The sequence below is a fragment of the Heloderma suspectum genome, chromosome 4, assembly GCF_057233095.1.
Source record: "Heloderma suspectum isolate Gila_16-S chromosome 4, 16-S_ref, whole genome shotgun sequence".
NCBI classification, from domain to species: domain Eukaryota; kingdom Metazoa; phylum Chordata; class Lepidosauria; order Squamata; family Helodermatidae; genus Heloderma; species Heloderma suspectum.
In genome coordinates this window covers 83,565,611-83,580,650 of record NC_139461.1, presented here as the reverse complement: position 1 = coordinate 83,580,650, position 15,040 = coordinate 83,565,611, and the positions used below count along the sequence as shown (strand labels likewise).

Sequence of the window (15,040 nt, the reverse complement as noted above, 5' to 3'; positions counted from 1 at the left end):
CATGGAACCGATCCTGAGTTCTGCACTAAAGCAGAAGAAGCAGCCGCACTGCAGGTGGTGCACCTGCTCATGCACAAGAACCCATCTGTTTTTAAACATACCAATTGTTACATACGAACAGCACCATGGTGTTTAAATGCAGGCTCAAAGTCAAAGAATATCAAATGTTTTCAATTCTGTACATTGTTTTGACCTTGAAAGTTCATAACATTCCATACTCAATTTTCATATGGTGCGAACATACGCTCTTTTTTATTTTCTTAGTATCAGCTTCCAGCAAACACCTAGTAAGATAGTCCACATAAATACACACTCTCTCTACTTGGTGCCAACTGGTGGCCCAGACATGGGTGTGTTCTTTTCCATTCATGAGTAAGACAGGGTTGTTTTAAAATGAAGAAAGACAGGGCCAAGGGACTGGGCTGGGAGGCAGGGGAGGGCAACATACATCCCATGGGCCGCATGTGGCCCTTGCTGCTGCGCCCACCCCACACCCCCAATTGTAAATTAGAAAAAAGGTCATCCAGAGCAGCCAGTTAGACCCTTTTAGTGATCGGTAGCTGCTACGGAGTACCAAAGAGTCAAAATTAGCTTGCAAAGTTAAATAAATAAAACTAGTAGTCCAGTGTTTTTCTCCAGCTATAACAGCTTACTATTTTCTCTTTTAGGAAAGGGCTTAATAGCAGAAGATATGTGGGATGTATTAAGAACTTAGAAATATCCCGTTCCACCTTTGACTTGCTTAAAAACTCATATGGTGTGAGGAAAGGCTGCATCCTAGAGGTATGACATACTGATAGTTCTGCTGGGTAGATTTAAATTGCTTTAGACTTTATACGTTAAAATTTTTTAGACTATGTTTTATCATAATGTTGTATTATGTACTGTTTGTATTTTTTATGAATTGTTGAGAGCTTCAGCTGTTGGGCGATATAGAGATGATGATGATGATAATAATAATAGGATTGCTGTTGTTGTTCAGTCGTTCAGTCGTGTCCAACTCTTCGTGACCCCATGGACCATAGCACACCAGGCCTTCCTGTCCTGCGCTCTCTCCCGGAGTGTGCTCAAGTTCATATTCATTGCATCGGAGATGCTATCTAGCCATCTCATCCTCTGCCGTCCCCTTCTCCTTTTGCCTTCAGTCTTTCCCAGCATCAGGGTCTTTTCCAGGGAGTTTTCTCTTCGCATTAGGTGGCCAAAATATTGGAGCTTCAGCTTCAGTATCTGTCCTTCCAATGAGCACTCAGGGTTGATTTCCTTTAGGATTGACTGATTTGACCTCCTTGCAGTCCAGGGGACTCGTAAGAGTCTTCTCCAGCACCACAGTTCGAAAGCATCAATTCTTCGGCGCTCAGCCTTCCTTATAGTCCAGCTCTCACAGCCATACATTACTACTGGGAAAACCATAGCTTTGATTATATGGACCTTTGTCGGCAAGGTGATGTCTCTGCTTCTTACTATGCTGTCTAGGTTGGCCATAGCTTTCCTCCCAAGGAACAAGCGTCTTTTAAATTCATGGCTACAGTCACCATCTGTGGTGATCTTGGAGCCCAAGAAAATAAAATCTGTCACTGCTTCCATTTCTTCCCCTTCTATATGCCAGGAAGTGATGGGGCCAGATGCCATGATCTGAGTTTTTTTAATGTTGAGTTTCAAACCAGCTTTTGCACTCTCCTCTTTCACCCTCAACAAGAGGCTCTTTAGATCCTCTTCGCTTTCTGCCACTAGGGTGGTATCGTCTGCATATCTGAGGTTGTCAATAATTCTCCTGGCAATCTTAATTCCGACCTGTGATTCATCCAATCCGGCGTTTCTCGTGATGTACTCTGCATATAAGTTAAATAAGCAAGGCGACAATATGCAGCCTTGTCATACTTCTTTCCCAATTTTGAACCGAATTTTTGGTTGTTCCATGTCCGGTTCTTACTGTTGCTTCTTGACCCTCGTACAGGTTTCTCAGGAGACAGGTAAGGTGGTCTGGTACTCCCATCTCTTAAAGAATTTTCCAGAGTTTGTTGTGATCCACACAATCAAAGGCTTTAGCGTAGTCAATGAAGCAGAAATAGACGTTTTTCTGGAATTCTCTTGCTTTCTCCATGATCCAGCGAATGTTGGCGATTTGATCTCTAGTTCCTCTGCCTCTTTGAAACCCAGCTTGTACTTCCGGTAGTTCTCGGTTCGCATACTGCTGAAGCCTAGCTTGTAGGATTTTGAGCATAAGCTTGCTGGCATGTGAAATGAGCGCAATTGTGTGGTAGTTTGAACACTCTTTGGCATTACCCTTCTTTGGAATTGGAATGTAAACTGACCTTTTCCAGTCTTGTGGCCACTGTTGAGTGTTCCAAATGTGTTGGCATATTGAGTGCAGCACTTTCACAGCATCCTCTTTTAGGATTTTAAATAGCTCAGCTGGAATACTGTCATCTCCACTAGCTTTGTTGTTAGTAATGCTTCCTAAGGCCCACTTGACTTCACTCTCTAGGATGTCCGGCTCAAGTTCAGTGACTGCACTATCATGGCTATCAGGGACATTCAGATCTTTCCTGTAGAGTACTTCTGTGTATTATTTCCACCTCTTCTTAATCTCATCTGCTTCTGTTAGGTCCCTGCCTTCTTTGTCCTTTATCATGCCCATCTTTGCACAAAATGTTCCCTTGATACCTCTGATTTTCTTGAAAAGATCTCTAGTCTTTCCCATTCTGTTGTTTTCCTCGATTTCTTTGCATTGTTCATTTAAGAAGGCCTTCTTGTCTCTCCTTTCTATTCTCTGGAAATCTGCATTCAGTTGGATGTATCTTCCCCTTTCACCCTTGCTTTTCGCTTCCCTTCTTTCCTCAGCTACTTGTAAAGCCTCCTCAGACAGCCACTTTGCTTTCTTGCATTTCTTTTTCTTTGGGATGGATTGAGTTGCAGCCTCCTGAACAATGTTACGGACCTCCGTCCATAGTTCCTCAGGCACTCTGTCTATCAGGTCTAATCCCTGAAATCTATTCTTCACCTCCACTGTATATTCATAAGGGATATGATTTATACCTGAATGGTTTAGTGGTTTTCCCGACGTTCTTCAATTTAAGCCCAAATTTTGCAAGAAGCAGCTCATGATCTGAGCCACAGTCAGCTCCAGGTCTTGTTTTGACTGACTGTATAGAGCTTCTCCATCTTTGGCTGCAAACTACATAATCAATCTGATTTCGATACTGACCATCTGGTGATGTCCATGTGTAGAGTCGTCTCTTGTGCTGTTGGAAAAGAGTGCTTGCTATGATCAGCGTGTTCTCTTGGCAAAACTCTATTAGCCTTTGTCCTGCTTCATTTTGTACACCAAGGCCATGCTTGCCTGTTATCCCAGTGATTTCTTGACTTCCTACTTTAGCATTCCAATCCCCTATGATGAAAAGGACATCTTTTTTTGGTGTTAGTTCTAGAAGGTGTTGTAGGTCCCAGCTTCTTCGGCCTCAGTGGTTGGGGCATAGACTTGAATTACTGTGATGTTGAATGGTTTGCCTTGGATTCGTACTGAGATCATTCTATCATTTTTGAGATTGTACCCCAGTACTGCTTTTCCCACCCTTTTATTGACTATGAGTACTACTCCATTTCTTCTAAGGGATTCTTGCCCACAGTAGTAGATACAGTGGTCACCTGAATTAAATTTGCCCATGCTGGTCCATTTTAGTTCGCTGATTCCCAAGATGTCGATGTTCAATCTTGCCATCTCATGTTTGACCACCTCCAGCTTACCTTGATTCATTGACCTGACATTCCAGGTTCCTAAACAATATTGTTCTTTACAGCATCAGACTTTCTTTTCACCACCAGACACATCCACAGCTGAGTGTCCTTTCGGCTTTGGCCCAGCCGCTTCACTCTTTCTGGCGCTACTTGGAAATTCCCTCTGCTCTTCCCCAGTAGTATATTGGACACCTCCCGACCTGAGGGGCTCATCTTCCGGCGTCATCTCTTTTAGCCTTGTGATACGTTCCATGGGGTTTTCTTGGCAAGAATACTGGAGTGGGTTGCCATTTCCTTCTCCAGTGGACCACATTTTGTCAGAACTCTCCGCCATGACCTGTCTGTCTTGGGTGGCCCTGCACGGCATAGCTTATGGCTTCACTGAGTTACGCAAGCCCCTTCGCCACATCAAGGCAGTGATCCATGAAGGGGAATAGGATTGCTGCTTGCTGCTAAAAATGAATCAACCGTGTGTGATGACACTATGGTCAGTTGATAAAGCATCAGATAATGAACTCTTATGGTGTTATGTTTCTGATATATCATGATCTCATTCACTGCTTATTTCTTTTCTTTTGCAAAATAGCCTATACGCAGTGCTAGTATCTTAAGTAATGGTTACATTGAGTTGCTGCCTAAGTCCCTTTCACCTGAATCAGAACTTATGGCCACTTTTGCTACTAAGAACACCAATGGCATTATCCTTGTGGGGCTTAACAAAGGTGCAGAAAAACGAAGACGTAGGCAAGCCCATCTGGTAAGCATACAGCCACCTTCAGACTTTAATTGGCTTCTGCATTTGTGTTTTCTAATGTCTTAGTCCTTCCCTTTAGGTTGAAACTAGAAATTGAGTAGGGATACTCTAATATGCAAGCACCGCAGCTTGAATTCTGCAACAGAATTGGGGTGGACAGCACAAGGTACCCAAGGAGAGAGGTAGAGATGTAAAATATTTGGAAATCTTGAGGCCATGGGAAAGTACTTTTTCCCCAGGAAAAAGGAAATTTGGAAACAACTGAAATATGTATAATACTTACTTTCTTATCAAACCTAAACTTATTTCAGTAATTTAACATAGTAAAATGTGCCATTTATAACTTAGCATGTAAAGTTGCCCTATTTGGCATATTTATGAAATTTACAAAGCAATCCTATGTGCTTACTTCTAAGATCCACTTTGTGTAGTAGTGCTTACTCCCTGGTAACTGTGCATAGGACTAAATGTATAGATGTCTTGCGATGCAGTCCTATACATTTCTACACAGAAGTACAACACACTGAATTTAATAGAGCTTACTCCCAGATGCTGCCTTAATTTTGTACAAGCAAAAGGACAGCAGATGCAGGATACTTGTGTCTGATATCTCCAAACTAGATAAATAAAGGTCACCAGAAGAAGACAAGCTACAATCCATGAGAAAATGGATTTCAGCAGCACCTCTAGGTGCATTTTGAATTTGAATGTTGTATATGTTTACAATATACACTGGAATTATCCTTCTCTAATTCTGTAGATCAGCTTTTTCCACCCTGGTACCTTCCAGATGTGTTGGACTGCAGTACCAGCATCCCCTGCAAGCACTTGGCTGGATTTCCTCAGTTTTTCCCCAGGCCATTTACATCTCTACCAAGAGAGCAATAACTTAACCTGATTCTCTTTTCCGTCATTCTCAGCCCTTTTTCTCCGTCATGTTGGTCAACGGTCATTTGGCAGTGTATGTTAATGCTGGCGACAGAGCAAGTACAAGAAAGGTCATGGTCAAGTCTGTTAATGGAACTTACAGTGACGGACAAGAACATTCTGTCATTCTGACTCGGAATAAAAGGTACAAGCTGAAGCACTCGTTTAATTACCGTCTGTTGTCAGTTTATCATGTTCCCTAAAGGACTGACTTAGCTTAGTTTGTTTCACTAGAATAATTACAGTGGTGATTTTCTGTTGTTAATAGAAAAGTTCTGATTTATATGGTAATTGCAGACAGCACACAGCCACTGATTAAGTTGCACATGAATGCTCCCTTGAAATCTGTAGACAGTTTGGCCACCAGAGGGAATCATACCAAATATCGATAAAAATAAATAAATACATAATTAGCTATTTTATTTATTAGGCTGAGAAACATACAAATCCAATGTATTATGCAATACCTACAGCAGGATTAGTAGTAGAAATTAATTATAAAGAGATTAGATATGGTGTCCACAGAAGCAAGGCTCCAACAGCCCTTAAAGAACCACATTTATCTTTGAGTCATGTAGGTAGATTATGAAACTTACTGAATCTTTCTTTCATAACAGTTACTCTTGTTATTGTTGAATAATATTTCACTTTGCATTTTTTATAGGATGATAACTGTCCAAGTGGATGAAAGTAGCCCTGCAGGAATTAGACTTGGCCCATTGGCAGAAATGAGACCAATGAATATATCTAACTTCTTCATTGGCGGGATTCCTGCGGGAGAAGGCATTTTAGGAATAAATATGACTGGCTCTTTCCATGGCTGTATAACCAACTTGATATTTAATATGGAGTAAGTTAAAATCAGTTCCATGAATACAGGTAGTCCTGCAACTAATAATAAATTAAATATACACTCTCATATTTTAATCATACACACTTTGTGGTAGGGAACCCATCCCATTTAGTCCTGCTTCCTAAGGTGTTTTAAAACACAGCCAAGGTTCATAATATTTATATATTTATTTATTTACTGGCTTATCTGCTAAAAAACAATCAAGGTGGTGTACAACAATTTAAAACAATAAAACCTTGCAACAATAAAAATAAGAACATTAAAAATATTTTAAACATTAAAAACTACACATTTTAAAAGGCTAAATTGAAAAGATGCATCTTTACACTCTTTCTAAAGGCAAAGAGAATGAGGGCAATCACAATCTTTGAGGGAGCACATTCCATAGCTTGGGGGCAACACAGGAGAAGGCTTACAAATCGGAATACTCGGGCAGGTTCATAGTGAGACAGGTGGTCCCTTAGATAGCCAGATCCTAAGCCATTTAGGGCTTTAAAAGTTAAGACAAACACCTTGAATCAAGCTCAGAAAGCAACTGGCAACCACTGCAGGTCTTTCAGCACAGGTGTAATATGGTCGCAATACTATGCACTGGTTAGCAGACTAGCTGCCACATTTTGAACCAGTTGAAGTGTCCAGACACTCTGGAGGTAGCCTCATATAGAGTGCATTGCAATAGTCTAAATGTGATGTAACCAATGCCAAGTCAGATTCAGAAAGAGTCGCAGCTGGTGCATCAAGCGTAATTCTGCAAACACACTCCTTGCTGCTGCCACCACCTGAAGATCCAGAGACAGTGTAGGATCAAGGAATATGCCCAAGCTATGGACCTAATCCTTTAGGGGAAGCACAACCCCTTCCAGAACAGGTTTAATTCCAGCCCCTGAGTCAGACTTTCTACTAACCAACAACAACTCTGTCTCATCTGGGTTTAGCTTCAGTTTGTTCACCCTCATCCAGCCCATTATCAAACTCAGGCAGCGTTCAAGGGCTTCAACTCCTTCCTTGGTGTTAGTTGATAAAGAGCAATAGAGCTGAGTGTCATCAGCATATTGGTTGCACTCCACTGCAAAGCTCCGAATGACCTCTCCCAGCAGTTTCATGTAGATATTAAACAACATGTTTAATATTACTGTTCGACACCACATGCCAATGGCTGTGGAGTCAAACAGTAATCCCCAGCATCACCTTCTGAACACAGCCTTACAGAAAGAACTGGAACCAATGCAAAACAGCGCCCCCAAGACTTAGCCCCACCAGATGGTCCAGTGGGACACCATGGTCAATGGTATTGAAAGCCACCAAAAGGTCCAAAAGAACTAACAGGGTTGTACTCACCGCTTCCAGTATAATATGCATAAACATTCAAAATGTAATGTGAGAAAAGAAACTTTTATATAGGATGTAACTATTGGTTTACTGTAGTGAATAACTGCCTGTCATTGCACAGCAATTCATCCTAATATACGTATATATTGGTTCTTTTGGGAAATTTTGCTGCCCTTAAATGTTTCTGATTATAGCACGTGGACTTATTCAGACATATTATCTGCTTTACCTACAAGCTCTGGCCTGAAAGTTATAGCAACTTCTACTACAATTTTTACCATGCTACCTCTGCACTGAAGGAGGATTCATTCATTTACTGGAGGAGCACCATTTGCTATGGCCACCTCCTTTTTAACCCTGAGGTGGCACAGTTGCACTATAGTTCTTCTTAGCACTGGCATTAACTTGAACATATTGCCACCCTAATTTCAATGCCTTATCTTAAACTCAATTCTTCCAAAGTCCTTTCTTTGCCCAGATTATTTTAAACCAAAGAAAGTTGGCCTTTTGTAGCTGCTTGCATTTTCCCATTTTGTACTTGCTTGCAGATATAACAGTTGCTTATTGTTCGGGATATGTGTACCATGTGTAGCTTATTAACAGGGAAAGTACGCTGACGTTAAGTTTTGCCTCACCCTGCTTGAAATTGCAAAAATGTCCAGAATTACAGCTAACTGTTGTGGAGGGAGTTTCTTAGATGGCACAGAGCTACAGGCAAGACCTGTAAATGTTTCACCCAAAAGAAGGAATTGTAGAGATGCTTCACTGGTGTAAATCTTTAGAATTTCACATGTAACGTTTTGTGGGTAAACATAGTTACTATCTGAGAGATTTCTCCAGCTTTCCATGTTATGCAGAGTGCACTTGTAAGCAGTGATCCTGTTTCTTGTGTTTCATTTCAACAAAGTTGAATTCTTCTTTCTTTAAACCTCAGACTTCTGGATTTCACTACTGCAGTGAGGTATGAAGACACTGATATGGACAGCTGCTTCCTTTGGGAGAAGCCTAAGCATGCCATCCACATAGAACACCCTGAGATCTTGACTGAAATGCAGATGCTACCAGTTTCTCTAAGGCCTCTTACAGAAATTAAGAAAGTATGTAGTGAAAAGCTAGACCAATGCTTCCATATGGCAAAATGAATCCTGGAGAGTTGGGGGATGGTGTGTGTGTGTGTGCTTGTGTGTGGTGGGGCGATGAGGAAGCATGGGGCCAAGTTCAGGTTTATTGAATAGACAGGGCAATGTATTCCCCTCTGTTCAACAGCAAGAAAGAATCCATAGGAAGCTTTAAAATGTTTCTGAAGGAAACCTTATAAAATAACCTAGTGCTGTTTTTGCTCTGCAGTATTCATAGTCAGTAGATTTAAGATTATAGAAAGGTGCACACAAAATGCCTTGCAAGTTCATTGTCCAGCCACTATCTGCTTTGAATCTTGGTAAGTGGCTCTAAGACAATGATTGTGGGAGAAGATTGAAGCTGGGATGGTCTGAGCTCTTTCCCAGTTGTCACTCCTGCCCACCTCTAAATTTATGAGATGGCTGGCACTTTAAAAACAAAACGAACGCTTTGTTGTTAAGGAAAAAAATTATTCATTACAGTGGCCATTTTGTGTGAGAGGTCTTCTTGTCACTTACATGCCGATTTGACTGAAAAGTAACTGGAAGTCTTCATGCACATAACTTTTAACTCATGTTCAACTCGTGGTTTTGTAGCTGCGTGTTGCTTATTGGTGGGGATATATGTGCCATGTGTAGCTTATCAACAGGAAAAGGATGTAGGTATCAATAGATTCATAAATTCTGGTTCTATATTAATTTTTATCTGAGTTTAATCTACAGTAAAAAAAAATATCTTTCATACTGTGGTGTGTGTTTCCACAGTTGTAGGTCCGATAAAATAAATACCCCCGAAGTATTATATAATTCTGATATTTCCATAAGAAGGGAATATATGGGATTTGAATTATGGGCCCAGATACATGAAGAAGGGATAAGTTCCTCAGTCTCTGCTGCTCCAAAACTATTTCCGCACTTTGTCCTGAATGATAAAGAAGTGTGTTTATTGGGTACTAGAAATGTCTCTTTACTTGAGTAAATTTGAATAAGTTTGGGCAAACATAGTTCTCTTGTTGACTATGAAAGTTTAGCTAGACACACATAATGCATCTAAAGCTACAACTCTTCTCTGTGAAGTTGAACATTATGTCGTGTCTGTCTGAATTCTGATGTGATTTGAGTTTGAGTGTTATACTTGTGATTTATACTGTCAGTCAGTCATCCACATGCAGTTGAAAACTAAGCAACAGAATATTTTGACACACCTGGTGGAATATTAAGTCATTTAACTGAGTTGTTTCATTAACAGAAACCGTGTGCAGAGGGTGAAATACTGAATTACATTTCTGGTGCTCATCAGTTTGGCCTTGCCAGAAGCAGCCACTTGATGCTACTTTTTGATCAGTCTACAGTAAGAAAAAAGTAGGTATACCTTAGTGGTGGTGATGGTGGTGGTGGTGATGATGATGATGATGATGATAATTTATCTGGCACTTTTCAACATGTAAAATGTTGTACACTGTTATCTGCTTTCACAACATGTGAGATAGGTCATTATTCCAATTTCACAGATGGGAAAACTGAGGCCGAGAGATAAAAATATAAGGCACCATCCAACCAATGTATAGCACTGTTACATTCCACTGAATTGTGGGAAAGTTAAACCCATACATATGTCTCTCTTGGAATAAGCTGAAACAGCTAGTTTTACAGGGCTTGTGTTCACATGAAAAAGATCTTTTTTTCACCAAGGAAGCACTAAAGTGCATGTCCAAGGAAACTGACTATCCGTTGGAAGAAGGGGCTGTGGAGTAAGGCTGGCTTCAAGGTTTAAAAACGTGCTCACAAAACAGCCACCGAAACATTGGTTTGTTTCCATAGCTTGAAGAAAAATTATTTCCTGCCATAAGATAGGCAGACTTTAAGGGTAAACTGAAATCTATGAAATTCCCTGACTGCTCTGTATCTCCCCCCCTCCCTGCCCGCCTCCAGCCCGTACATATCCTGTCTATCATTCTTCAGATTTCTCTTCTGCTCAAGCTTGATTTCCTTCAGCCATTCTTCCTACACCTGTCCTCTTACTATTATTCACCCACTCTTGTTTCTTCCCCACCCCCTCCCAAGTACGTCTTATTCAGAATAAAGTCAGAATGTGGAGTGACGTTTCATTTTATTTATTGTGGCTTGGATCCTAACTTGCTCCTCCGCAAAAGGAAGGGCTCCTTCTGTTCACAGACAGAAGCAGGATTCAGCAGAGTCTTCCCATTGGAGGAAGCGGGCAGGGTAGCAATTATCTCCAATTCCTCCATTCCCTTGTAGCCTGCCCCATGCTGTTCTAGAGGGTCCCCTGAACCTCTGGAAAAGCATGAGTGGTGTTGCTGGGGCTGCAGGAGGAAGGAGGAGTTGGAGAAAATCACCAGCTGTCCCCTTTCTCCAGCACTGTCACAACTCTGCTGAGCACAAGCCTTGATCTAACCCAGTATATTTAATGGAAAGCTTAGAACAGTTTCCTTCAGCCTCCCAGTGGTCCCCAGGCTCTGAACAATTCTACATTTTATTTCCTAGGCTTTCTGTGCAGTTGAACCTCAGGACCTTTGCTCCTAGTGGGCTGATATACTACATGGCTCACGAAAAGCAGGTTGATTATGCAGCCCTTCAGCTACAAGGAGGGAAACTTTATTTTTCGTTTGATCTTGGGAAAGGACAGGCAGTAGCTTTTCATGGAGCAATAATCAGTGATGGAAAATGGCATACGGTAGGTGCACTGAATGCCTGCATTTCTTGACTTAAGACCATGCAAGGAATAAGCTTCTTTTTGCTTCTCTATTGTTTTCTTTGTATATAGGAAGAAGAACTTGTTGTTGATATTATTTCAAACCTTTTCATGATATTATTTCAAACCTTTTCACAAAAACATATTTGTCCTAAGTGTGTATTTAGATACCCAGTGCTGCAAAAAAAATGTAGAAGCTAACTGACACCTGGTATGGGAACAAGCAGGAAAATTTCTGGTAGTTATGCGCATCCCACACAATGTGATAGACTTAGTTAAGCCTTGGAACATATATCTGTCAATGGCAGCTCACAAATAACATATCTTATCTTACAGGTGAAGACAGAGTTTGCTAAGAGGAAAGGTGTCATCATAGTTGATGGGCAGGAATCTGTGGCTGTAAATGTTCCAGGAGATGGAAACACATTGGATGTGGAAGGAAAGCTGTACTTGGGGGGGCTGCCTTTAGCTTACCCAGTGAGGAATATTGGAAATGTGAGAAGGCTTTTCTTCTTGATCCTACTTTTGTGTCCTGTCTGCCAAGCGGATCAGACTGAGTCCCACTACTAGATCTGCAGTGCGTTGAAACACAAAACCCATGTGGGGGACTGCTGCCCACGAATGGCTTGTCATGTGATAATAGCCACCGTGTGGAGTGATTTTTTTAAAATGGTCTCCCTGGGTTGTCTGTAAAATGTACAAATGGGCCCATAATAATGCTGACAGAAGGCTGTATCACTAGCATAAGAATGTGGTGCTTTTATACTTTTGCTCATCCCTTTTACTTCATTTGGTCTGAATGTCTTTAAAATATGCCTGCCCTTTGAGTCTGTATTTTTTTAAAACAGTAACAGCAAGAGCAGTGATTTCTATCTAAATTTTGCAAAGTGTACTAAACACTTCTGTATCTGAAAGAAGCAACATCAACCTTCATTATATCCATAATAAGTAGGCTCTTGTTCATAGACATAACAAAAGCAATATTCAGTTGCCCAGTATCGAAATGTCTCTTAAGGCCGAAACAGATGGATCTTCCAACTTAAAAAAATTAAAGCATCTCGGGGGGGGGGGGGGGGTGTCTGATTTTTATCCTAGCAGTGGTGCTGGGAGAACACAGAATTAACCCTTTTCCCCAGGTTGTTTTCCTGATCTGAAATCCTCTCCCCCACCACCCCACAAGCAACTATTAACCCTTATGGGAAAAACTATAGATACTTGTATTGTGTCTTAATGTTTCTTGCTGCAGGGCTAATAGCATATTTGGAGGCAAGTTAGATTAGGGAAATGGGGAAGGGTTAACTTCTTTCTACCAGTGCTGGTGATCTACTCAAAATCGGAGTCCCGACAGCTTCAAAATCGGAGTCCCGACAGGAAAATGTAGGGAGATCCAATTATGGATTTCCCACATCACACCTGCTTAGCCCTAGGATGGGAATTTATCTATTTTTATCTGTTACAGCTTTATCTTGCCCTTTCCCAAAATTGATCAGGGCATGACCTTTCACCTTCCCTCCACATTTTATTCTCACAACAATCCTGTGAAATGTGTAGTCTGGCTATAAGCCTAACCTATTACCTTTAATATGTACATGGAGCTATGTCTGTTCTTTTCCTTACTCACATGTAAGTGTGGGTGACCCTATCCAGGTCAGGACAATAATGTGTATGTGAGTGGTGGTGGTGATGGTTTGGGGGCTTAACCCCTTGCTCCCCACTGTGGTCCCAATTGGCTCCTCCATTGAAGTGAATGGAGACTTTTTTTTCTGTGTCAATTACAGCTGCAGGGGCCCTGGATCAAGAACACAGTGACCTGGTTCGCATCACACAGCATGTTGTAGGGATATGCAAAGGTTTTTTAACCCTCAAATAACCCTCGGTGGCTGGGTTCACATGGCACAGCAACCCCTGCTCAGGATTGCATATTCAAAATGTCACCCAGCACACACTGCAGCTCATCATGGGCTAAATAACACATGGTGAGCTTGACTAAGTCATGTGAACTGGTCCAGTGTACATGTGGGGAAGGGTTACATCCCCCTACCCCCACACTAGAACCCCAGCCCAGATTGGTTCCCCACTTTTACTTTTCAGAAAGGAAAAAGAGCAGACATACCTGTATGCCACCTCTTAGAGGGTGTGACTGCCCTGAGGTCCCCCAGTGGGAATTTGAACCCTGGGCTCCTCCATCTGACACTCTAACAACTTTGGCATGATGCCTCATGTACAGTCTAGACATATTTTATATGTAGATATACTGGTTCTTTTCTTTGTGCTAATAGCTATAGAGATTTCTCAGCGAATTACAGTTTAGCAGCAATAAGGCTTTGTGGTGGGGGGGGGGTGCACGCGCGTGCATCCATGCATGTATGAACTGTACTAACTGTGGTATTGAATTGCTTGCAGATAACTCACAGTATCCCTGCATGCATTGGTGGACTAGCCCTCAATAGCAAGGAACTGGATAAGGAAAGCCCAGTCTCGGTCTTTGCTGTGAGTAAATGCTATGTTGCAGCCCAGGAAGGAACTTTTTTTGATGGAAATGGTTTTGCTGCTCTTGGTAAGGAAGGGATCGTTTTACTAAACTTCATTTAAAGAAAAAACAAGCATAACATGAAATATAATAAAGCAATATCCCATCATCCTACACTGTATTGATTTCCCCCTCCCCTTTATTTCCAGTTCTGTCTGTTTTTCCGATTAACTTGCTAGTAGCATGTAAAGCGTTCCTTGCATAACTGGTCCCTCAATGAGACATATAACTACTACATAAACTGCATTTTAACTGCGGAGCAATTAAAATCAGTGTAACGTAGAGAAGTCTGGAGGTAGCTTTAATTTACACTTCCTCTTACAAAACCAAGCTACTTGTACATCAGGAGACTGCAGTGGGTAAGCATTCCCATCTTGACATCTGCTTCCCTGCCACTTTTTGCCATTATTTTAATATATATTGAGTTGGATCCAGACTTAGCCATACTTAGAATAGACCCATTGACATCAATAGGACTTAGGTTTGTTGAGACTAATTTGGCCCCATTCAGTTTGTCAGTTCTAAGTATGACTAAGTCTGAATGCAGCCAAAAATGTATAATGTAATACATAAATTCCTTGCAGGTGGAGGCCCATCTCTTCTCTGATGACCTTCTGCTGACAAAGACATTTTTAATTAGACAAGGTTTTGGCCTCATACGCTGACTGTTATGGCCACTGTAAATGTTGCAGTTTGTTTAGTTGCCTTGAACAAATTATTTTTATTGGTTTTACTGGTTTTATGATTTTATGGCTCCTTTACCTACCAGTTTTTGTTTTTGCTGTCTGCTTGTTTAGACAGAGCAGTGCATAGTGTCTGGCCTGGCTTGGCTGCCTCTCTGCCTTCTTGTTCGGTGTGGTGCCTTTCCTGACAGCACTGTCTGTGACACATTGGGAAAAGATGTCTAGGTGAGAAAGCCAGCCAGACCAGGCCAGCAACGAGCAAGCATGGCTACTGCTGGGGTGCTGGCTCAGGAGGATGGGAATGTCCAAGGGGGCTCAGGAGGAACAGATTCCTCACTCAACCTAGTGGTAGGGCCAGCCCTGTGTGGTTTTAAAATCCAATAAATAAATAAATAAAG

The 15,040-nt window shown here is 41.5% G+C and overlaps 1 protein-coding gene across 1 annotated transcript in view; it reads left to right on the top strand.

The window, feature by feature from the left end:
* The window catches only part of LAMA1 (laminin subunit alpha 1), a 132,783-nt gene that overhangs the window by 109,966 nt on the left and 7,777 nt on the right, over positions 1 to 15,040 (top strand). The window contains exons 52-60 of the mRNA XM_084849819.1: positions 669 to 783; positions 4,322 to 4,492; positions 5,410 to 5,561; positions 6,081 to 6,266; positions 8,533 to 8,695; positions 9,966 to 10,078; positions 11,222 to 11,411; positions 11,766 to 11,924; positions 13,833 to 13,986. Of these exons, the coding sequence (XP_084705945.1) occupies positions 669 to 783; positions 4,322 to 4,492; positions 5,410 to 5,561; positions 6,081 to 6,266; positions 8,533 to 8,695; positions 9,966 to 10,078; positions 11,222 to 11,411; positions 11,766 to 11,924; positions 13,833 to 13,986 (1,403 nt within the window). The remainder of the gene's footprint in view (positions 1 to 668; positions 784 to 4,321; positions 4,493 to 5,409; positions 5,562 to 6,080; positions 6,267 to 8,532; positions 8,696 to 9,965; positions 10,079 to 11,221; positions 11,412 to 11,765; positions 11,925 to 13,832; positions 13,987 to 15,040) is intronic.